Below are 24,522 nucleotides of genomic sequence, written 5' to 3'. Positions count from 1 at the left end.
AAACATGGGTTACACACCCCAAACTTCTCATTTACTCCTTTATTGGGTTATTTACTATATTCTCATAGCTAGTTTATTTTTTCTTATTTACTGTCTTTGTAGATTTGCTTACCTGAGTTTTGTAGATATAATTACCTACCATGAGCTGAGCCTTAGAAAGGCTGAGCACTGGGGAGAATCTGTAATAGTGTCAACAATAAAAAAAAAAAGAAAAAGAAAAGAAAGGCTGGGCACACCTCCTTTTATCTCACAGCAGGGTCCATCCCCTCGGTGAGGGTTCGGACACACAGTGGGCCTCAGTGGAAAACAGAACACAGATCACAGGCGTTATGCCAGCTGACAGGACAGGTTTGAAGGAAAAAACCCTCAATTTGAAGACATCAAATTAACAAATGAAAAAGATAGACACTGAGCAATGCCCAGGCAATTTAAAATGAAGGTAAGAAGGCTTGATTTGATTGTATAAAAATCAAACCTCAGTTCCCCAGTTACAGTAGAAAAATGTTCTTCCACGTTCAACCTTCTTACTTGTGAGATCAGTGGGCTGAGGGATACAGGTTATTAAGGGCCAATGCATGGTGTGGGGTTTGCTGGAAACACGTGTGGAGCACTGCAGCCTGGCTTCAGACCCTAACCCTAACTCCTCCGCCTCTTCACCCCCCTCCCTGCCAGGCCTGGGTGGGAGTGCTCATGGTCCCGGTTCCTGTCCTGTCCCCGAGGTTCTGGGGAAGCACCTGTCCTTGGGGCACCTGTCCTTCCTGCGCACAGTATTCAATCTGCGCTGTAGGTAAGGGGGATGGGTCTGCACGGGCATGGTTCTCTCCTTCCCACAGGGCAACCACCAGGCTGCTGAGACGTGCCCTTGGCAGGTTGTTTGGCTACAACAGGAGACACTGGTCAAGCCTGTGGCTGCAAATCCAAGACCAGGAAGGCGCTCCTGCTCCGAGGAGTCATGGGAGGTAGGGGAGCAAAAGAAGCTTGCAACGTGAGACGTCTGGGACAGTGGAACCTTCCTGCTTGGGCTCATTAGAGCGATCCGGATCCGGGAGATCATGGTTACAAGGCCTTCTAGCAAAGCCCGAGAGTGTTTTTAATTTAAAAAATTTATGTCTCTGAGAACATCTCCTGTCTCGTCTTTGCTGCCTCACCCTCCTCATCTGCGTGGACGGACCGGCAGGGGCCACCTGTCATTTCCCTCGTTGCTTGTCTGCATTATTCATCCCCTGAGCGTCATCTCAGGGTTATTCGGTTACAGGAAGGAGTCATGTTCTGTTCTCTGCCCTCCACTAACCCTTGAGAGCCCAGGGTCGGGCTGTGTACACACATGCTTCTGTGATGATTCGCACCTGCACAGGGCCAAGTGGCCCGTGGCTCTGGAACAAACCGGACGAACCAAACTACGCCTATGGCTGACAAAGGTGGCTTTGTGGTTAATTCCTCTCTCGGGAGAGCCCATGTCCTTGTTGTGAGAGCCAGTTGACCCCCATCTGCTCAAATAAACGGCTTTTCTCATCAGTCAGACTGAAGTGACGGCTCTTCCAACGAGTTCTCCCGCTGGTGGGGCCGAGGAGGTGAGGTTGCAGGTGGGAGAGGGCTGATGTGCCCAGCATGTGGCCCGACCTGGCAGGGAGCAGGTGCTAAGTGGTGTTTGGGAATCAAGTGTATTCAGTCTTCCTTCGATGTATTTTTACTGAGTGCCTGCCATGAGCGGGACATGGTTTTAAGCAGGGGACAAAAGGGCGCAAGTCCTGTTCTTGGTGAATTTATTTTCATAATAGAACTGAGTGTTGTGGCCATCCCTGCCCACTCCCACCCCTCACACCTGCTTTATCCAAAGGAGGCAAAGCTTTTAGTTCTTAACGCCCCTGGAAAGGCCCTTCCCTGGCTCTCTGTCCTGGCCAGTTTCGGCCTTGGCAGTGGCAGGGGCAACCAGAGAGGGTCTGTGTGCACCCCCTTCTTGGGTAGCTCGATCCTACTTTTTTAAATCACCCTGAGTTCTAAATTCTCTTGTCCTTCCTCCCCCACTTCAAGCTGGAGCCTGTGACATTCATGGCTGCAGGGAGGGAGGCCTGTAGCAGGGTGGACAGGCAAAGTCTCTGCAGGGCTTTCCATCTGTGGCTTCTCAAAAGCCTAAACCCAGACACGCGAGGGCCGTGACAGAGGGATAGGGGAGAGGTCAGTCAGTGCCCAGAGCGGTCAGTGCCCTGCTTCCCAGGCCAGCCTTTCTGCAGTAGGACTGGGCATGGGCACAGGGTCACCCAGACCCCACCCTCTCACCTGGCAGGGAGGACGCAGAGGCATGCTGGCCACCGCCACCTGAGCTCAGTGGCAGACAGGGGGCAATTGGTGACATAACCCTGCCTAGGCTAGAACTTGGGGCCAACCTGGTATGTGTGTGTGCATGTGCGTGTGCATGTGTGTGTGTGTGTGTGTGTGTGTGCGCGTGCGCTGACATGATTGTGTGGGGCCCACAAAGACAATGGGCTGACCCAGGATCCAGGAAGATTAGTCTGGGGTGGAGCTAGCCTCTCCCATCAGCTCTTCCATGCTGGACGGGTCTCCAGGGACATGAGCAGGTCACGCTGGCCTTCATGTGGGGAAAAGTATGCCACCAGGTATGAGCAGGATGCAAGGAGACCTATGGCCCAGAATTGTGAGACTTAATGGCGATTTTCCACCTCTCTGACTTAGCTCTGCTCTGGAGTTTCTGAAACTCTGCCCCCCACCCTTCCCCAGCTCCATCCTCCAGGCCTGAAACAAACACCGCCTCTTCCTGGAACTGCTTATCCTCCACTTCTCTCTCTTAGCACCCTATCTGTCCTGAACGTGGTGGTTCCCAGTCCTGGCTGATCACGGACCCGCTCAGGAACCTCAAGTGTTCCTCACCTCCAGAGCTCTGGCTGAAGTGTCCTGAGCACCCGGCCAGTGGGAGGCAAGGTTGAGGGTCATTGTGTGGTCACCAGAAAGGCCTTGACCTCTACACGTGCAGGGCCATCCCCAGCGGGATTCTGGTAGTGCTCTCATAAGGTAATTGCACTCACAGATACTATCATCACCGTCTGCATTATAGTATAACTAGTGGCCCGGTGCACAAATTTGTGCACATTGAAAGGAAATTAATTAGAAGAAATATTTTAATATCGTTATTTGCCCTTTATAATAGAAGTGTCAACTAAATTCATGATCAACAATAACAGATGGAAAAACACGCGTGCGATTGGCGCCAGTGAGAGCTTTATATGTATGGAGCATGCATGACTCAACTTAGCCTTTTATAGATACAGAATAAACTTGCTTAATTAGACCTGCTTTCTGATTTAGCTAAACTTTTTCCAGCCCGGTGAAGCACCCCAACTCCTCTTTCAGGTAATTGTCAGCAACATAGCAGTAAATATCAACACAAAGCAGATTATTATTGTAGATCACGCAGGGAGAACAAAGGGTAAAATATTTAACTGCAGCAGTGTTTGACTATATTCTGCACAGTGACAAAACCTGAAGTCATTTTCAAGGTCCACCACTTCTTACTTCTTTTCAGTTGGGTCAAGTTTCTAAGCTTTCTAAATTTCTGTTTTCTGGCTAATGAAAAGAAAATAGGATTCCACCAAGTCTCCTCTCTACCTGCTCCAGGACTTCTGTGAGGATCAAATGAGATGAGGCGTGAGAAAACACTTCACAGACTTTTGGTTAAAGTGTGAAATGTTTGCACCTGGCTATAAAGCAAGTCGTGTTCCTGGGCTGAAGAAACTGCAAGGAGGCTAGTCGCCAGGGAGAGGAAGCCGGGCGTTGCTATGTGAAATCATTACCTGGATGGACACTTAGCATATTAGCCTTTTATATACACTGAGTGGCCAGATTATTATGACCAGCCAGATTATTATGATCACCCCATCAGTACTTCATTGACACTTCCAAAAATACTGAATATTGAAAACTTCCTAAGCAAATACTCTCAAGGTTTTATTATTATTATTATTTGCATAACTAATTCACTTCATTGTACTGATGGGCTGGTCATAATAATCTGGCCACTCAGTGTATATAGATTATATATATATATAGATAGTACATTGTTTCCCCCCATTTCTCACTTTTATTTGTGAATTTCTTAAAGGGCATGTCTATATGATTCATCTTTGCAGCTCTTTTAGTATCTTACACATAGAGGAAGTGCAGTAAATATATGTTGATTGCATAAATAAAAAATTAAACTAAATGTCTGTAGTCAGGTAAATAAATACATGCTTTCCCATTCGTAAGATATAATTATGCTTTGAAATTGTAGTGGCCTGTTTTGTGTCTTGTTTCTGCCATTGACCAGCTACTTGACTTTGGAAAAATTATTTAAATTCTCGTTGCCTCAGTTTCTTCATCTGTGAAATGGGTATAATACTGTATGGACAAAAGAAGGCAGCATCTGAACAGTGGCGATCACAGTGCGAGGCATATAGTAGGTGCTCAAGGGTAGGCACAGGGTAGTCCCGCCCTCATTCCTATTGGACTAGCACCTCCGGGTGGGAGCCTCTGAGGAGACTGTTGTTTCTGGGGCCGGCTGGGGCCTGTGTTCATGTAAGGGCAGTCAAGGTGGGACACTGTAGGATATTTTAAACGTTTACTCTAAGCAGGAGGAATTTGGTATTAGGGAGGACAGCATACATCTATCATAACTGTCTTAATAGGTTATTTCATGTCAATAATAATTTGTTCAGTCCCTCTGATTATCCTCAGACTAGTATAAGACAGATTTCCTCATCTTCTCATAATTGCCTTTGTAAGAGCTAAATTACATTACATTTTAAAAATAACCTGATCCCAGACTCTTGCTTTTTGCAGAGTTCAGTTTACTACAGGCCTCCTGTGTCGGCCCAAGGCAGTATGCTATACCAGCTGTCAACTGGCATAACTGGCATCAGCGCACCTCACACACTTGGGGCAGGGAGGGGTTCTCAGGAGAAAATTCTAACTAACGTCCCTCCCGATAATTAAACATGCAGGCTTTGTAGGAATTCTGGATCTGCGCTTGGTCTCACCGGTTAACCTCCTGGACCCTCAGTTTCCTCATGGGTGAAAGGGGAGTGATACTGAGATTGTTGGAGGATGACGGATGTAGGTGAGGCGGGCCACTGGACTTCTGGGCGTGCTGACACCTGCCACGACCGACCCCTTAGAACTGCCCTTTTTGAGATTCTTGGCTCGTTAGCCCAACATGCATTTTCAAAATCTTGCTCCTTCACGTTTGCATCTAAAATTTGCTGTGACAAATGTATTAGTTGGAAAAGGAGATCATTCCTGGCGATACTCACACACATGCTAAAAACGTATTTTCAGTAAGCCTTTGGAACTTGGGATGAGCCCCTCCAGCCTCTGGAACAGGCTGTGCGCAGGCTGGCGGGTGTGAGCTGGGTCGGACTGACTGCCTGAGGCGCGCTGACCGGCTGCGTGGCCTTGGGCTACTGACCTTACTTACCTTGAGACTCAGTTTCTTCATCTTAAAATGTTACCAGTTATTCAGTTCAGACAAGTGGGCGTCTCCATGACAACCACTCACTTCTGAGTTTACTTCTGGCCCCGGTGGTGGGCACACAGGCCGGAGATCCAGAGTGTCCTCCACCCTGGGCCTGTCTCCCGCTCCTGGCGTCCTAGCTGGAGGGTCTGATTTCTGAGAAAGCTGGAGGAGGCTGGAGGCTGGGGGCGGGGAGGAGGAGGGAGAGAGGGGGAGAGGAGGGAGACGGGGGTGGGGGAGGTGGAGGGGGTGAGTGGGGAAAGGGGGAAGGATGGGGGTGGGGGGAGGGGGAGTGATGGGCAGCGGAGGAGGGCAGAGAGGAGGGGACCGAGAAGGGGGCGGAGAGCAGGTGGGAAGGGAGCCCGCAGACGCGGACAGAGAGAAGGGCGGCGCTCAGGGCGGCAGAGCCTTCAGCCGCCGCGCAGCACCTGGCCTGTCGCTGTTGCACCGGGAGAGCCACCCTCGCGCCGCGCCCAGGAGCAGCCGGGGATGCAGCCGCCCGCGCTGCCGCTGCCCGGGCCCCTGGCCCTGCTGGACACGACAGGTGAGCGCGGCCCGCGCATCCTCGCAGGCTCCCCGCGGGTCCCCGCCCGCCCTCCGCCTCCTGGAGCCTGGGACCCCGGCCCTGGCACAGGCCCTTCTTCATTCATAGTTCTTCTCCCCCGCCTTTCTGTACGTCTCTCCCTGTCTCTTTCCTACTGTCTGTCATTAGGAACAATGGACCACGGTATGTATGAATGGGGCAACCCACACTCCCCCCTTTCCGTCTCTCCCTATTTCAGTCTCTAAAATTTCTTCACGTTCCTTTCAAGGAGCCAGTTAGCTTCTTCTTGCTTGAAAGCCACCGAGGCACAGTTTTTTTTCTCTCCATTCCCATGCGCCCCTCCACAGACTTCAGCCCCACAAATTCTCGGAATCTCTAATCCTTTGATTTCTGGAATCAAGACCCATGCAGCCTGGAAGCCAGGCGTGAGCGGGAAAACAGGACACCTGTTGCACGTTACAAGTTGGGGAACTGGCCTAGGTTCTCTCCTGGGAAGTGGCCAATATGGGGTCATGTTGGGTGTGTTTTCCTGAAGGGGAGAGGGCAGAGAAGATTTTGAAAATAAGGGAAGAAGTTGCACAGTAAGGGATGTGCTGACAGCTGCAGTGAGGGGCCACAGGCGCTCTCCCCGGGCCCTGCCCCGGCTTCAGAAACGATCCCGTTGAAAACTATGGGTTTTAAACCTCAGAACCCTGTTTGGAGTATCGTTGGAAAGTCTCTTTTTAAAAACCAGATTAGAAATGCTGTTTGATTTTTAAATAATAATCAAGGACTCTGGCTTCTTCTTCAAAGAAACAGTTCTATCTCCCCCCACTCTCTAAAGCAAAATGCTCTATTGCAAAACTTATTTACAAGCGTTTCCATCCTCCAGGAAATGAGTTAGTTACTAATAACTTTGTGTTATTAACTAGTTATTACTGTATTATTATACTAGAATGACTTGGTGGTTTAAAATAGCATTTGCCTTTTTTTTTTTCTTGTGAGGAGGGATTACAAATTTAAAAAAACACTAGGAGTTGGTCTTTTATGTCAAAACACAAAACCTTAGTGTAGTTGGATGGGATTATGGGTATTTTCTTTCTTACATTTTTGTGTTCACCACCTTGGGCACATGTTACATTAAAATCAGAAAAAAAGGGAGACTGATGGCTGGGGCTATGTCATTCTGCCTTGGTCTACTTTCCCAGGGACTGTCACTTTACCTCCACAACTGGGACTCCCCCCATGATTAAAAGAACCCATTGTTCTTTCGGGGAGGCCTGGGCCCTGCCAGCAGGTAGGCCATGACTTTGACCCCCTCCCCAAGTCTTTATGAAATCCCCCTTCCCTTCCTGGCTTTACTAAGTGGAGAAAATGCTGAGTGATGGAGACAGAATCTGCCCCCCCCCCCCGCCCGCCCTGCCCCCCATCCTTTCACTTCTTCAAGACAAGACCGGGTTGTCACAGGAGCTGTGGTTTAGCAACTCTGGCCAAGGCTGGGCATAGGGACAGGTAGGGGCAAGAGAACTGGAGGGACTCACGGGGAGTGACAAAGTGATATTCTGAGATATTCTAGATAGGACGCACAGGGGGACAGACTGGAGTTTGGAAAAACAGTGAGCAAGACAGGTGAGATGTAGCTGTTGGCCCATTGAGCTTCACACGTCAGACTCCCCCCCTCAACTCCCCCCTGGAGAAACACTGGTTCAGAACAAGTGTTATGCCATCTTAACATTAACACTACCATGGTTAATATATTTATGAGTGCCATGATTAATATATTCATTGCATTCATAGAAACATCGATAGACCTTTCACATATATTCTCTCACTGGATCCTTATAACAGTCTTAAGAGGTGGGCAAAGTAGGTAGTTATTATTACTTCAATGTCACAGATCAGGAAACTGAAGTTCATTCATTCATCCAACACGAGGAAACGCGCTATCTCCCAGTGTGAGCTCGCTCTGGAGTCCAGCGCGCAACAAGACAGACACAGGCCCTGCTCTCACGGAGTTCTCTTTCGGCTGGGTGCAGAGAGGATGGCTGGCTGCCTAAGATCACACAGCTGGTCTGAGCAGATCCTGAACAGGTTAGACACAGTCCATGGAAGCTGTCACCACAGGCACACACCTAATAGTAGGTATTTTAGTTCACAGGCACTGTCTTAAGAGCGCTTTAATGGTAGCAATGCACATAATAATAGTCTTGCTAATGGGGTAGGGGAATCTAGGGAACAATTCAGGTAATTCTAGTTGTCTTTCTCCAATTCAGAATCTCCTTTCTCTCCAAAACCTGCATATGTCTCATGGTAATTATAAGGCAATATTAACCTATTAATATTTTGATTCTTATTTTTTTTTTGCGCTATCCTATATTTATAAAGAATAAGGTCAAGATTCTTCTTTTTGTTATCTCTGTTGTACCTGGAGTCACATGTGACAGCAGGTGTGAATAGAAGAAGATCGTTCAGAACCATTTGTCCCTGGCTTCCCACGTGAATTATGCTGGCTCTCTTTCCCGGCCTTCTATGAACCTGGGAACCTATGATAGAAATGCTGGCAAAAAGGGGTGGCTTACACCTTCTGCTTTTTATCGTGCAGCCGTTTCAGAGGAAGAGCCCAGCTTGGGAAAAAGGGGTGAAATGGTAAAGTTATATTGAAAATGATTCATCGGAAGATTTTCACGAGCTCAGAGATGTGTTTAACGTTTTACTCCGTGATCAGAAGTCAGAATGTCACTAACAAATTTGACAAGGGCTGACCACATGCTGCTAGCTTAGTGGATCTGATCCTTGTTCATCATGCCAGCATCCCCGAGGGGATGAATAAGAAACAGAATCACAAGCTTGAAGAACCAGGATATCGTCCAGGGGCTTCTGCAGGCAGACTCCTAAGGGAGCTAAGAGATGAGGCACAGAGAAGGTTATAACTGTGGTTTGAAGTAAGTGCTGAGGCACCTCGCTAATTATGTTGGGCATAACAGACATGCAATGCACTTAATTAAGAAAACTAGCAAAACAAAATCCTTTGAGGAGGAGGGCATTTGTCTGATAATTTCCTCAAATACTTAGCCCCATAAAATTCAGTTTACAAGTCCTATGGATCTTAAATCCCATTTTAACAATCAAAACATTGAAATGGGAAACTAAGGGGAAAAAATAGTCAAGGAAGAGTAGCTGAAGAGAAAATTGCACCGATTAAAAGCAATCAGCTTTGGCTCTGTTCACAGATATGTGGAGGCTGGGAAGGGTAACACAGGAATCAGGAGAGATTAATCCTCTGATCTTCATTGAATGAGACGAAGAGAGTTAGAGAAAAGCCGAAGTTGCTACCCAGTTACTAGGTAGTATTGTTATCATTAATATGATTATTTTATGAACATCCACAAGAACAATTACATTAACTTCCAAAATGTAGAAGATATATTTCTAACTTTTAAAAAAATATGTTTTTATTGATTTTTAGAGAGAGAGAGGAAGGGAGAGGGATAGAGAGATAGAAACATCAATGAGGGAGAAATACCATCGATTGGCTGCCTCTTGCACCCCCCATCCCTGCCACCACTATTGGGGACGGAGCCTGCAACCTGGGCATGTGCTCTGACCAGGAATCAAATCGGCGACCTCTTGGTTCCTGGGTCAACACTCAACTGCTGAGCCACACCAGTGGGCATATATATTTTTAACTTTTGTGTTCTTTTTTTTTAAAAATGTTCCCATCTTTGTAAAATTAATAAACCAAAGCAGAATTTCACCCCTGGGGAGGTCTCTTTCTTTTGTTTTACTCTATTGGCCACTTGTTCTCAAAGTGGCGTTGCCATTTCAGGCCACAGACACCCTCATCTGCTGCCATCATTCCCGGAACTGCCCATCTGACTCTCAGGCACACTGCCTTGTACAGGTAGCCTTGGTTTCAGGCTTTAAACAAATGCAAGAAAAAAAGGTCATTCTGTCTGCATGCACCCTTCTTTGCAAGTAAGATGCTATATGTGTTAGTCAAGGGGAAGTCCACTATAGGGAACTCCCAGAGCAGATGCAAATGCAGTGTCCCAAAGACATCGAGTGTCTGCTTGCACTTGTGACTGTGTTTTCCCCTGGAACACTCCCACACATGCGTCGCCCTCAATAATTCTATGTTTGTAATGAAAACTACTAGAAAACAACAATGAAAACAACAATTTAACAACAATCAGATAAAGCTATATATACTTCTCTTGCTTGTAAAAGAAAGATTCTGTGGAGTTACAGAGAATTCTTTCCAAAGCTTGTACAAGGACTACAGGTTTATCTTCTGCTTTGTAAAGTCAAATTTTCTTCAAAACTTTTACTTTGTCCTTAAAAATATTTTGCTTCCTTGCCCTAAAATCCCCCTTGTAGAAATTCATCCTAAAAAGGTGTTTATCATATTGTGTTTTTCTTTTTTAAAACTATATTTCATTTTTTGGAGCAGTTTTAGATTTACAGCAAAATTGAGGGAAAGATACAGAGAATTCCCATACACCCCCTGTTCCCTCATATGCACAGCCTCCCCCGTTATCAACATTTGTTACAATCAATGAGCCAGCATCGACATATCATTATCACCCAGAATCCATAGTGTCCATTAGGGTTCACTCTTGGTGTTGTACATTCTACAGGTTTGGACAAATTTATAACGACACGTATAATATCCTTCAGAACAGTTTCACTGCCCTCAAATCCCCTGTGCTCCGCATTGTGTTTTAATAATTACAAGTTAGAAACAACCCAAATAATTAACCTAACCTAACCTAGGGATAATTGACATATCCATTTAGTGGAATACACATTATAAATAAACATTATGTTTAGAAAAGTGTTTTAAAAGCTGGACAAATTCTTACAGTTTATTAGGTTAAAAAACACAACTTTTTATTTTATTTTTTAAATTAAATTTATTGGGGTGACATTGGTTAATACGTTCACATAGGTTTCAGGTGTGGGTTTCTATGTTATAAGATCTGTGTATTGCACCGTGTGCCCACCACCCAAAGTCAGATCTTCTCCCGTCATCATATACTAGGACTTCCTTCCCCCGCATCCCCTTCCCTCTGGCAACCACCGCACTGCTGTCTGTGTTCACGAGTTTCAGTTTTATATCCCACATATGCGTTAAATCATATGCTTCTTAGCTGTTTCTGACTGACTTATTTCACTTAGCATAGTGTTCTCAAGGTCCATCCATGTTGTTGCAAATGGCAGTAATTTTGAAAACATTTTGATCCCAAATTAAGAAAGACCATAAGGCTATATGCCTACTTGTCAATTTTGGGTGATAAGATTACTGTGAATTTTTTTTTTTTTGGGGGGGGGTATTTTCCTGTACTTTATAACTGTTCTACAATAAATAACTATTGCTTTTATGAACAGGATAAAAACCATGCTTTTTAAATAGAAAACTTACATTATTTCTTTCTCTTGTAAAAATGTCATTATCACTTTGGTTATAATTTCCAGCCCCAATTAGGGTTGGTTTTTAATTCACAAATATAATGAGAGGTGTTGGAAAGAGAAATTCCTGAAGTCACTGAAAAAGTTACATGTGAGAAAAAAAAGAAGAAGTGTGAAATCGAGGAAGACAAGTGGGGAGAAAAATCCAAGAATGCTGGATCTGGAGGGGCCTTGGATTTCCTATTCAGGGCTGGCAAATGTGCCCCAGCTCCTTCCTCCCATGCTCAGGGCAGACATAATTAATCAATCAAGACACCTCTCAGATACCCCGGCAAACCTCAATTTGAGTTGGAACTTCCTCGCCATCCACAAAACTGCAGCAGGTACAGGAAGTGACTTGCTTCTGCTGACACAGCAAGCAGGGCCCATCCTCTTGATAAGAGTACAGCTGTGGGCATCAGGCCACATGGGTTGTCGTTTGGCCAGTGCCCTCAGGACAGAGTGCCTTGGGAGGGATGGTGGGCCTCGAGGTGGCTGGTATGACTGGACAGAAAGTAGGGAATGTCACTCTAGAATATGTGCGGAGTTTAGAAACATTGGGAGATGTTGCAGAACCCGTGTTGGAGTGATGTGCCTGGTGGCGTGGCCGTGGGCAGTCAGCATCATCTCCCACATCATCTCTGTGCTCCTGTGTGTCTACTCATGCATCCACTCATAGGTCCACTCATACAACCACTTATGCATTCGCTCTTGGGTCCATACTCATCCCTCAATGCTCATTCAGCAAAAACTCTGCAGAGGCTACTGTGGTGGGCCCGGGAGCCCACTGCCAGGGCATGTCCGAGAGGCCTAAATGAGAGGTGTGGCATGTGGCTGGCCCCGGGGGGCTGTGATCACGACAACTTCGTTGCTTTATCTGTGCTCTTGTTGAGAGCTGCACAGCGCCTTCGTCAGCCGGCCACCGCTCTTAAGGAAGGCTCTGCCCTTTACGGCGTGGCCGGGCTGCCCAGCTGGTCCATCCTCAAGGCGGAGCCTTTGGAAAAGGTTTTATAGAGTCCATCCTTGTTCCTCTGTAGTTTACTCTCAACGCAGCAAGCACAGGGCTGCTCAAAATTCTGCAACAGTTGGCTCCCCCAGGTACAGCTGGCTCTAGCAAGTAAAGCCAGGGAGCAGGTACAAGAGTCCTCCCTGTGGATGTAGATAAACCTGCATCTTTAGGGAGCCAGAGAGAGGAGCGCATAACAGAAGGAACTGTGGAGCCTGAAGGCTGGGATTTAAATCCTAAATATCTACGTCTGAGTCTAAAGAGTCTGGGCCAGGGCTTGCAGAGCAGAGCCTTGCAGGCAACATTAGGGCAGGGCCACTGTGCAGAGGGGAGCCCCCTCATGACTCCACCCCGCCATGCATGCCCAGGTCCTGGGTGCTGCGCCTGGGCCCAGACCGTCAGCTCTCTGGTGGTTTATTTTCTTAGTGAATGAATTGATCTCATCCCCTCCAGGCTGAAGGTAATAGGTGGTTTAGGATGAGATTCTTGGGAGAAGTGTCTTCCCAAGGGTCTGGAGGGAGTGGGCTGTGCTGAGGGCTGTGTGGAGTCTGAGAGGGGTGCTGGTGAAGGGATGGGGGGTCTTGCATGAGGTTCCCTTTAGCCCCTGGACTGAAGTGTCCTTCCTAAGATATATACCCTTGCTAGGTCAGTGTACTCAGTTGAGCCAAGTTTTTCTGAGTTTTCACATCGATTTATAGTTTTGTGCAATCTATTTCTGAGTATGTAACAATCCTGTTCTGGGGTGTTCCAACCTTGACTTGACATTAAGCTTTACTGTTAGGAGTGCAGAAGTGCAAATCTCTGGAGGCAAACCTAGAGCCAGGGCTGGGGACCATCCGGCCCGCGGGCTGTATAAGGCCCGAGAAATCATTTGGCCTGGCCCTGCCAAGGCATTAGGGGTGAGTTAATTAAATGTTTGACCAAATAGAGCAGGCTCATTTTTAAGTTGATAATTTTGTATGGGCTGCAAATGATGTTATAAGTATCCAAATGGCCCTTGGCAGAGAAAAGTTTTCCCAGCTCTGCTTTAGAGTATGAACAATGTCTGCATGTCTGCCATTCAGGGGGTCATCTGAGCTAGTAGTTGCAGTGAGATACTGAGTGGTTTTCCCCATTAAACACATGTGTGTGTGCGCGCGCGCACACACACACACACACACACACACGATTTACATTTGGCGTCAGAAGAAACACCATGTGTTTCTTTCATTCCCTGTTTTGTGGGGTCATAGGGATTGAGATGGTTAAGCTTCAGTGAACCTGAGGTGGGCACTGACGAAGGAGAGAGCAGTTAGCATGGGCCCCTGGCTCCGGGACAGAGAGATCTCCCAGAGCCTGTGGGGCTCAGAGACAAGGGCCACGCAGACACCAAATGCGCTCATGTTTGCTAGGACCCCCATCAGAGCCTGCCCCGTACTAACAGCTTCCTCATTTGTCCTCCTCCCAGAAGGGTTTGGGAGAAGAAAGAAGACTTCCCTTTGGTTTGTGGGGTCTCTGCTTGTGGTGTCTGTCTTCATCCTGACCATCGGCCTCGCTGCCACCACCAGGACGGAGAATGTGACCGTGGGGGGCTACTACCCAGGGATCATTGTGAGTGACGGGGCCCAGGGGTCTGAGGGAGGGGCACTGGGCACCACAGATGTCTGTGTGGTGGGGACACACTTTGCTCCAGCTCCCCAGAGCTGGAGGTTTAGGGCATGGAAACTTGTTTTGGTGGTTATTGTTGGCAGAATGATGACCTCCGAGGTATCTGGGTCCTACTGCTTGGGACCTGTGACTGTGGTGGGCTCCCCAGCAACGGGGGGTCCAGGGTGTGGACGATGATCCTGCATCTGGCCAGTGTTAGCACAGGGTCCTTAGAAGTGGGGGAGGGTGCAGGAGGGGCCTCAGCCGTGTGATGGGAGAAGTTGATGATGGACAAAGGGCCACGAGCCACGGAGTGAACAGCTCTGGACACAGGAAAGGCCTGGCCCAGATTCTCCCCCAGAGCCTCCAGAGGCAACCAGCTCCGTGACACCTAGATTTTAGCCCCATGAGACCAAGTTGACTGAACTAGTTCTCAGAAAATGGGCATGTAGCTTTAAAAGATACCTGCCAAGAAGCCTTGATTGATGATTACAACTGGTTCTCAGGAGCTTCTAGGACCCTCCCCCCATCTCCCTCTCTTCTTCCCCAAGGTTACCTGTTTGTCTGCTCACCTGAGTCTAAAGCTTATCTCTGAGTGGTGTCAGCCACGTCCACAGGTGACAGGTAACCCTTCTTCTGAAATACCCATGGTTCTAGTTTCCTAATATCTTACCAGAGGAGTCCCTCTCTGACTATGGGACTTGAGACAGGCCCTGGAGAAACATCAGGTGGGCCTCTCACCTGATGCCCAGATGCAGAAGATGAGTCATGAGTGGTCTGGGCTACCATAAAGAGGTTGTCCTCCATGAGGGGGAAAGGGGACACACAATGCTATCTTTTCCTGTAATCTCTTCCTGACCTAAGAGTTAAAATGTTTGAATATAGAAGATGAGATGGATCCAGTGATCCCACTTCTAGGAATATATCCCAAGAAATCAGAAACACCAATCAGAAAGAATATATGCACCCCCATGTTCATTGCAGCGCAATGAACTAAGATTTGGATAAAGCCAAAGTGCCCACCAACAGATGAGTGGATAAAAAAACCTGTGGTACATCTACACAATGGTATGCTACACAGCTGTAAAAAAAGGAAGAACTCTTACCATTTGCAACATCATGGATGGACCTGGAGAGCATTATGCTAAGTGAAATAAGCCAGTCAGAGAAAGACAAGTATCACATGATCTCACTCATATGTGGAATCTAATGAATAAAATAAACTGATGAACAAAATAGAACCAGAGACATAGGAGCATGGAACAGACTGTCGAACCTCAGAAGGAAGGCAGGGGAGGGTGGGTGGGTGGGTGGGAAGAGATCAACCAAAGAACTTGTATGCATATATGCATAACCCATGGACACTGACAATATGGTGGTGAAGGCCTGGGGTGTGGAACGGGGGCGGGCTAGAAGAGGTCCATGGGGGGCAAAGGGGGGAACATATGTAATACTTTCAACAATAAAGATTTAAAAAAGAAGAAGAAGGGATGGGTCATGACTCAGAAGTTTCTATTCCAATCACCGGCTTCCATTGAGCCTGAGGAGTCCACCCAAAGGTACATGGACCATCTGCCACTTGGTGGTCAGAACTTGGAGAGGCGGGAGTGGCCTGCCTTGGGCCTTTGGTGAGATGCTTTAAGGGCGGCAGTCTCCTATGCATTCTTTACTGTTAGAAGTCAGCATCAAGCCACCAGCGTGCTAACTGGGTGCTTTTTCCTTGTTTTTTCTTTGCTTTCAGCTGGGCTTCGGGTCTTTCTTAGGAATTATTGGCATCAACCTGGTGGAGAATCGAAGGCAAATGGTAAGAGAGTACATTGTTACTTTCAAATGGCAATACTTCATCTTTTTTTTTTTTTTTTTAAAGCCAAATAGTATGGAACTGTTTTCTTAACTTCCTTTTTGAGGTTGTTTATTGCAAGTATATAAAAATACAATTGGTTTTTCTATTTAGTCTTGTATCTGTGAGACCTAATACATGTTGAACTCATTTATTAGGTCTCATAGTTTTTATTTTTAGTGGATTCCTTGGAATTTTCCATCTATAAGATTAGATCACCTGCACATTAGATAGTTTTGCTTCTTTTTTTCCACAGTCTGGATACTGGAAGTTCATTTCTATGGTTTAGTAAAAGAAATGTGGGCCTTGGAATGGAAGGATGAAAACCTGGAATTGACAGCAGCTGCCAAAGCAGTGTGGGGTCCAGCTCCCCAATTAGCTTCCCTGAACACGCGGCAAGTTAGGGCCCCCGGCTCCGCAGAGCACAGCCTTCTGATTGGCGCTGTCTGCGATGCCTCCACAGACTCATTTCTGTCTTTTCAAGGAACGCTTCTTCCAAGGCTAACTTTGAATGATAAACACATATTTCACTGTCTAACACTTAATTTAATGGTTGTGAAAGCCGAAACCTGTGTCCATCACCATTAGTGGCGTGCTCTCGGGAAACTTACTTGGCAGACTTGAACCTCAGTGCCCGCATTCTCAGGGGTGCCTGGAGCATCTGAGCTAATGCACGGGAGGATATCTAGCACACGCTGGCCCATGGCAGGGTTCAGAGACTAGTAACCATTGTTGAATGCTGTGTTTAAGCACATAGGTTAGTCAGAGCAAGTTGTTTCAAAGAGAGACAATAGCAGGCTGAGAAAATGTCAGCCCGAGAGAAAATGCTTGTATTTCATTTGCTCCTAAATATGAAGAATGCTTTATTTTTCTTGATTAATTTTAATTTTTACTACAGAAAAATTTAAACAGATCCCAAACTAGACAGACTGGTAGAAGGAACTCCTCTGTACTCATCTCCCAACTTCATCAACTGTTGACTCAGGGCCAGTCTTGCATCGGCTCCCACCCATTTCTTCCCTTCTCATGTTATTTTGAAACTAATCCCAGACATGGTCTCATTTCATCTATAATGATATCATTACGTGGTATCATTTCACTCTGTTCAATCTAATCATTAGAAGTGGCTTCACCATTATCTCTGCCCATTATTATGTTAGTCTCCAGTGATATCTAAAGAATGCTCCAAACTGAGTCAGCTTTTGATACTTTTCCATTGATGAATGAGTTATTACTTTGGAGTCACCGAAACAGACACATGAATCATTGGTTTCACTAATAGCCCTGTAGCTTAGCATGGTCCCAAAGGCAGAGATGGAGAAGTTAAAGGCCTAAAAGTTTGTTAGCTGCTGATCTCCTCCCCACCATATGTGCATGCATACACATACATGCACACGCACATGCACATGCACACATGCACATGCACATGCACACACACAGGAATCTTCCTGGATTATAGTTTAAAAGCCACTGAACTAGAAGAACCAATAAGGACTAATAAGTAACTTATAGATGAAAAACATTTCCTGCGAAGGGTGAGGGCATCAGCCTTTGTCTGTCTGGTCTGGAGATACCATTTTTTCTCTTCTGCTGGGTGTTGTGTGAGAGAGCCTCCTGTTGTCTCCCTCTCCACTCCTCTGCTTTTGGTCTGTTGGGAGGGGCTGAAGGACAAGGGACCCTGAGGGATACCTTCCCCCTGAAGATGCTGCCACCTACACCTTCCAGAAGTTTGGTTAACTTTGGGAGAGAGGGGGTAGGGGGATTTGGGGTGAGGAGGGTGAATGGAGAAGCCACCGGAGTTGCCCACCTTTCCTGCCATCTGGCCACCTGGGGTGTGTGTGTGACAGAAACTAGATCTGGTTATAAGAAAACAGGTCAAGTTCCAGTATGTAAGCACCCGGGTGTTGGGGCTTTTGAGTGTGTGTACCTGCTACTGAGGAGGCTCAGCACCCTGATTACATAAGAACTGTTCCTTTGGTGGCACCTGCCTTCTCCACGGACCACCAGGAGAAGCAAAGTTGGACCTCTGCCCTGCCACTTGCTGGGGTGACAGCCAGCCTCCATTCCACCCACACGGTCTTGGCCTCTGGACCCTGGTCCTTCTGTTCCTTCTAGTTTGAAGGATCCAGCCACTGGGGCTGTGGGCCATCCTGTCCCAGCATGTGGGGCTGGCTGCGCAACTCAGAACATGTTTCGCTGCACTAACCTGGAGCTGTCCACGCTGCGCTGCGAGTGTGTGCCGGGATGCGGCTCTCTGGCCAGTGGCTCCCTGGCAGCCTGTTCTTTTCTTTTTTTTTCTGTTCCTGCAAAAAGCTTTATTATTTCATTTGGTTCAAGGCATGGGAGAGGGCTCCAGGGTGGTTAAAAGAATGACTAATAGTTTCGGGAAGAGGCTCAGGTAAAAGCCAGGGATACCAGGGCGATGCAGAGGGGCCTCTGAAAGGCCCCTGGGCTCCAAAGGCTCCTGGTGGGGCTCAAGGGCGAGCCTTTCGAAGAGACACTCGCCCAGCCCAGCCCGGGGGCCGGCAGCCTGCGGAGGTGAGTCAGGTGTCGCCCATCTTCTTGATCGGTTTCACCTCCGCATCCAGGAAGTGGCTCTCCAGGAAGTCACAGACCCGAAGGTCTGCACAGGTAGAACCCAGGGCCTGCAGCTCCACCAGGGCCTGGTTCCCGTTCCTCTCCAAGGCCAGGGCGGCCTCCATGGCGTCCTGAGTTTTGGCCCACTCATCTTGGGAAGGTTTCAGCACGTCCTGGAAGAGAATGCGGCCGCCACGCTTGTTTTGCAACTTTAAGAGATGCTCAGCGCCCTCGTGCTTCTTCTCTGCCAACTCGCAGAAGAAGTGGCCCCCGCCCTCGAGAGCCACATCGTCAGGGTTGTAGTAGTAGCCCAGAGAGAGGTAGGTGCAGGTGCAGGTTGGCCAGGCCGTTGACCGGAGCCTCCATCTTGGTGGAATAATTCTGACGAATTTGGAAGCTCATGGCTGTTAAGCGTAAGGAGTTAAGGTAGGAAAAACCCGGTGTGTTGGCTGGTCCTGGAGGTGGTTTTGAAGGTGGTGACTGGATGAGATGCAGGAGAGTGGTCGGAGGCTAGAAGAAGGGGCGTCCCTGGGTCTGTTCCGTCTAAACACTGTTGAAGCAAGAGACAGATCTGGGACCGCCGAGGGCACTGCCAGCCTGTTCTTTTCTTGGTCTCCCCTTAACCGCGAGCTCCTCTGAAGCAATGTTGTCCTGAAGTCCCACTCAGAAGCAGCGAAGGTGGATGGTGGGTGTGAGAGAGCGCCTCGCTCTGTACTCCTCTGGTCCTGGGGGCAAACATCTCAGGACGCAGTGATTAGGTCTGTCGTGGCCACATGGGGAGAATTTACGTAGGGCCAGGCACTCTGGATCTCTGTCTGTGCAGCCATGAGCTCACAAAAATGCTCTGTTTGAAAGAAATGCCAGAACTTTTATATTTACTGCTCTGTAAGCCATGTCCGTGGGAGGCCTGTTGGGAAAAATTAATCAATTTCCGGGTGGATCCAAATATCTGCCTGTTAAGAAAGGGCCCTGGGAATTTGCTGATGGAAAGCCACAACCAGGTCTGTTTTTGCTGCCACTCCACCAGGAATACCATGCAACTACAGCCTTGGTGTGTGCATGGGCATCTCTGGAGGGAAAATGAAATTATTGATTCCACCTCAAAGCTACTTTAACTGTCACCCCAGCAATAACCATCAATAACTGTCAATAACCATCAATATTGTGTAGCGGGCACTTGTTACTTCACAAGCGTTCCCCGAACATGGATGGTTGTCATCCATCCATTTCTTTCTTCAACCCACACTTACCAAGCGCACTCCATGTGCAAGGTGTCATGTTAGGTACCAAGCGGGGAATCATCTCACAGACCTTAGGCTTATGCCCAGAGCACCAGAGGGCACCATGGGAGGGCTGTGAGGGAGAGCAGAGAAGAGGTGGTTGAGTTTGAGAAGGGCCCAGAAGGTTCCATTCCAAAGCTGGGAGGAGAAGGCGGAGCTGCTGGTGGATAAAGGCTGAAATGAGACCAGGAGAATCAATGGCACCATGGCCCTGTCGGAAAGTCAATGTGGAGTTAACTCTGTCTGAACTCATCTCTCAAGCTCTTTGATCGCGTGATGTGCCGTGAGTGTTCTTTCACCATATACGATGGAGGGGCTCCCTCCCCAATCCCAGGAGGGTTTCATGACCCCACTGGCATCTTTTCCTGTATATCATCTCCTCCTCTGCGATCTTGACCCCGTTATTTCTTCAAATGTCAGCTGAAATCCTCCTTTGCTCCATTCTCTATCTCCCTTCACCTGTTTTTCTCTGTGATTATAGACAAGATCCTGCTGCAGGCAACTGATCATCGAAAAGATGTCACCTCTATGTCCTATAAGAATAATACTTAGTAGATTTGATAAGAACAAATTATCCCAAGGAACATATAGGAGTGTTTGGTCTCCTCTCAGGTAATGAAAACCCTCCATCTTATTCTACAAGACAGGTTCTATCTTTGACATGTGTGTCTGTTCAGAAGAGGGGGAGGGAGGGTGGGGAAGACAAGAGGAGGGCCACTTTCAGCCTCCTTTCACCTTAAGCAGAGCAGAGCCGAGCCTTTGCTTTATTCCTGTTAGGATTTTTACCTACAGGCTCAGGTCACCAAAGCCACCTCCTGGGAGAGCCTGGAGAGGTCAGGGGGCATTCCAGACTGTCCTCCTCCTCGTCTCTGGGTGCTGAGGGAAGGAATAAACTCTTAATGAGTGCCACTCCTTGCCAAGCTCCTGCTAGCGGAGCTGTCTTCCTCTCTTGTCTCTCCCTCTCTGTGTCTGTCTGTCTCTGTCTCTTTCTACCTGTCTGGAATGCTCTATCCTCCACCCCCACCTTCTTCTACTTAATTAACTCCAGTTCCTCCTTCATATCTCAGCAAAGCTCCCCTAACCTCCGGGATTCATACCTTTATGACATTTATCCGTCCTAGCACTTACCTGTTTATAATGACATGTTCCCTGAGAGGCCAATCTAGTGTTCTCACCGCCACACACCTTTGCTTAGTGAATGAATGACTCTTTGGAAGACATGAACTTTAGGTGGAAGTGGTTGCAGAGCTTTTGTCTGCAAAGAACATAAACTCCAGCCTTAACTGGCAGAGACTGTGAGGATTTGTATCCCTCCAGGACGTCCAGAGTGGGTGGTTTTATGGTCGGCTGACTCGATGGCTCAGTGTGTCCTGAGGCCCCACTCCCACGGGGTTGTCACCCTCCTGATAGAGCAGCATCCAGAGGAAGGAAGCAGATGGTGTCTTCCTTTGAAAACTTTCTCCGAGTCCTTGACAGACTTTTCCTTTTATCTCATTGGCCAGGTTCACGCTCATTTCTAAACCAACCCCTGTCATGGGATTATCTCACTAATAACAGGTTCACTGAGGAGCTGGGTGGGGTCATTCCCCAGAGGGAGGTGACTTATGTGGACATGAGGGGCCTGAATAAAATCAATGTTAGTTAGCAGGAAAGAAAGGAGGGGTGGATGCTGGACTGATAGCCAGCAGGATTCCCTACAGAGATCTGTCTTCTTTGAACTGGAAAGTCCAATTTCAGGCAATGCATTATGTCACCTGTGTGTCTGAAAAGATACATCTCATTTCAACATGTAGTCATTGAGAGCTTACTAGGTACCACAAGGGACACGGTTTCTGCCCCAAAGTTTTAAGTTGTGATGCAGTCCATTTTATCTATTTTTTCTTTTACTGCTCAGGCTTTTGTGAAATCTAAGAATTCATCACCACATTGAGGTCATGAAGATTTACCCTTATGCCTTCTTTGAATAGTTTTATAGTTTTAGCTCATTGATCAATTTTTAGTTAATTTTTGCATATGGTATAAGGTAAGAGTCTAGCTTCATTCTTTTGCATGTGGGTATCTAGTTATTCCAGTACTATGGGGAGCTGATACAGTGTTTTGGACAGGTTCAAGCCTTGGACTAATGAGAGGGCACAGTCCTCTCATTGCCACTTGCGAATCCCAGCTTGGAGGGCAGAGCCCTTCCAGCACAGTTATAGCCAACAGCTGTAGTTGTAAACTTGAACCTATGATCCGAACATGTGGCCCCACATGCCTGAGTGACGTGGGCTTGATAGAGTTCAGGTGCGTGTAGTTGAGTAGGATGGAAACCCGAGAGAATATTGTAAACATCTTGATCACACCCTTACTTTGCCTCGTGGCATCTGCTATAAAATAAAGATACGGCTTGTGGGCATCGGTGCTGTCTCTCAGAGAAGCAGCGTCCCACGGAGACCCAGCTTTCATTCTCTTGTCTGGCTTTTGTAAGCCTTTCAGCCGCCCCCACTTAGGTTCACCCTTGGCCGTGCTGGTGTGGCACCCAGTACCATTTTCTCAAGAGACTGTTCTTTTACCCCATTCAATGAACTTGGCACCCTTGTTGAAGATCAATTGGACATAGGTGTTTGGGTTTCTTTCTGAATTTCAATCTCAGTGACATATAGACCACAGTCTATATGTGGCCTATATGTCACAGTCTAGCCTTAGGCCAACATCACACTGTTTCCATTCCTGTAAATTTCTAGTAATTTTTGTAATCAGAAAGCATGAGTCCTCTCATGATGTTTTTTCTTTTTCAGGATTCTGTTGTCTATTTAGAGCCCCTTGCATATCCATATGGCCTCTCCATTTCTGCAAAAGGCCATTGATGTTCTGCTAAGGGTTGCATTGAATCTCTAGATCGCTTTGGAGAGAATATTTCCGTATTCACAATATTAAGTCGTGGGATTCTTTCTACTTAATTAGGTCTTTTAAAATTTCTCTCAACAATGTTTTGTATTTTTTTTTTAGTGTACAAGTCCTTTACCTCCTCAATTAAATTTATTTTTAAGTATTTTATTTTTGGGGGTGATATTATAAATGGATTTTTTTCTTAATTTCCTTTTTAAGTTGTTCATTGATGGTGTATTGAAACACCACTCATTTTTTGTATATTGATCTTGAACCTTGCAACTTTGCTGAATTCATTCATTATTTGTAGTAGTTTTTTGTGGATTATTTGGTAGTTTATATACTTGGAATCATGTAAATAGAGATAGTTTTACTTCTTCCTTTCCAATGTAGGTGCCTTGTTTTTCTTTTTTTCTGCCTAATTTTCCCTGGCAAGGACTTGCAGGAAAATATTGAACAGCAGTGGTGAAAGTGGGCATCCTAGTCCTGTTGCTTATATCAGGGAGAAAGCTTTTAGTCTTTTACCATTGAGTATGATGTTTGCTGGAGATTTTGGTTAACACCCTTTATTATGTTAAGGAAATTCTCTTCTATTTCTAATTTGTTGAGTGTTTATATCATAAAAGAGTTTGGATTTTGTTAAGTGCTTTTTCTGCATTAATTGAGATGACAATTTTGGTTGTTTTTTTCCTTCATTCTTTTAATGTGCTATATTACATTGATTGATTTTCTTGTGTTGAACCACTCTTGCATTCCTGGACATGGGATGTGATCCTTTTAATGTGCTGTTGGGTTCAGTTTGCTAGTATTTTATTGAGGATTTTCACCTTTATATTCATAAGGGATGTGGTCTGCTGTTGATCCTGTCTTTTCATATTTTTTGTCTGGCTTAGGTGTCAGGCCAATGCTGCCCTCATTGAGTGTCAGGAAGTGCTCCCTCCTTTTCTACTTTTGGAACAGTTGGAGTAGGGTTGATGTAATTCTTCTTTAACTATTTGGTATAACTTACCAGTGAAGCCATCTGGCCCTAGGCTTTTCTTTGTTGGGAGGTTTTTGGTTACTGATTCAATCTCTTTACTTTTTATAGGTTTATTGAGACTTTCTTTTTTTTTTCTTAAGTTAATTTTGGTAATTTGTGTGCCTGTCAGTAATTTGTCCATCTCATTTGGATCATCAAATTGATTGGTGTATAATAATTCATAGTATTTCCTTATAATTCTTTTAATTTCTCTAAAGTTGGTATAATGCTCCCACTTTCATTTCTGATTTTAGTCATTTGCTTTTTTTCTCAAGTTTTTGTAGTCAGTTTAGCTAAAGACTTGTCAATATTGTTAATCTTTTCAAAGAACCAACTTTTAGTTACATTTTTTGTTTTTCTATTCACTATTTTCTGTATACCTGCTGTAACCCTTATTATTTCCTTTCTTTTGCTGGCTTTGGGTTTAGTTTGCTGTTATTTTTCAAGTTCTTAAAGTGTTAGGTTATTAATTTGAAATCTTTCTTCTTTTTTAATGAGTGTTGTGTTTGCCCTGTCCCTTGAGTTTGGCTGTTTTTGTTTTCATTTTTGTTCATCTCAAAGTGTTTTTAAATTTCCCTTGTGATTTCTAATTTGACCCATTGGTTTAAGAGGATGTGTTTAATTTTCACATATTTGTGGATTTTCCATTTGTTATTGATTTTTAGCTTTATCGACTGTGGTCGAGAGGAGGAAAGGTAGTGGCAAAGGTGAAGAGACAAAGCGTAGGGGTACAGACGGAGGAGACAGAGTGCAGGGGTGCAGGTGGAGGAGACACGTGCAGGTGATGGCTAACCTTGGCAAGGTAGGGACAGTCGCTAGTGTGCAGACAGCAA

The 24,522-nt window shown here is 46.4% G+C and overlaps 1 protein-coding gene across 1 annotated transcript in view; it reads left to right on the top strand.

Annotated features, from left to right (window-relative positions):
- Positions 1-5,992: 5,992 nt before the first annotated feature.
- TMEM255B (transmembrane protein 255B) overlaps positions 5,993-24,522 on the top strand; it is a gene marked incomplete at its 5' end in the record, with an annotated part of 41,387 nt that continues 22,857 nt past the window's right edge. Inside the window, 3 exons of the mRNA XM_081084650.1 lie at positions 5,993-6,047; positions 13,928-14,070; positions 15,848-15,910. Coding sequence (XP_080940776.1) covers positions 5,993-6,047; positions 13,928-14,070; positions 15,848-15,910 — 261 coding nt within the window. The remainder of the gene's footprint in view (positions 6,048-13,927; positions 14,071-15,847; positions 15,911-24,522) is intronic.

This window comes from Myotis nattereri (assembly GCF_964212035.1).
Source record: "Myotis nattereri genome assembly, chromosome: 2".
NCBI classification, from domain to species: domain Eukaryota; kingdom Metazoa; phylum Chordata; class Mammalia; order Chiroptera; family Vespertilionidae; genus Myotis; species Myotis nattereri.
Note: the sequence above shows the minus strand (reverse complement) of the source record. Positions and strands in the feature narration are given on the sequence as shown.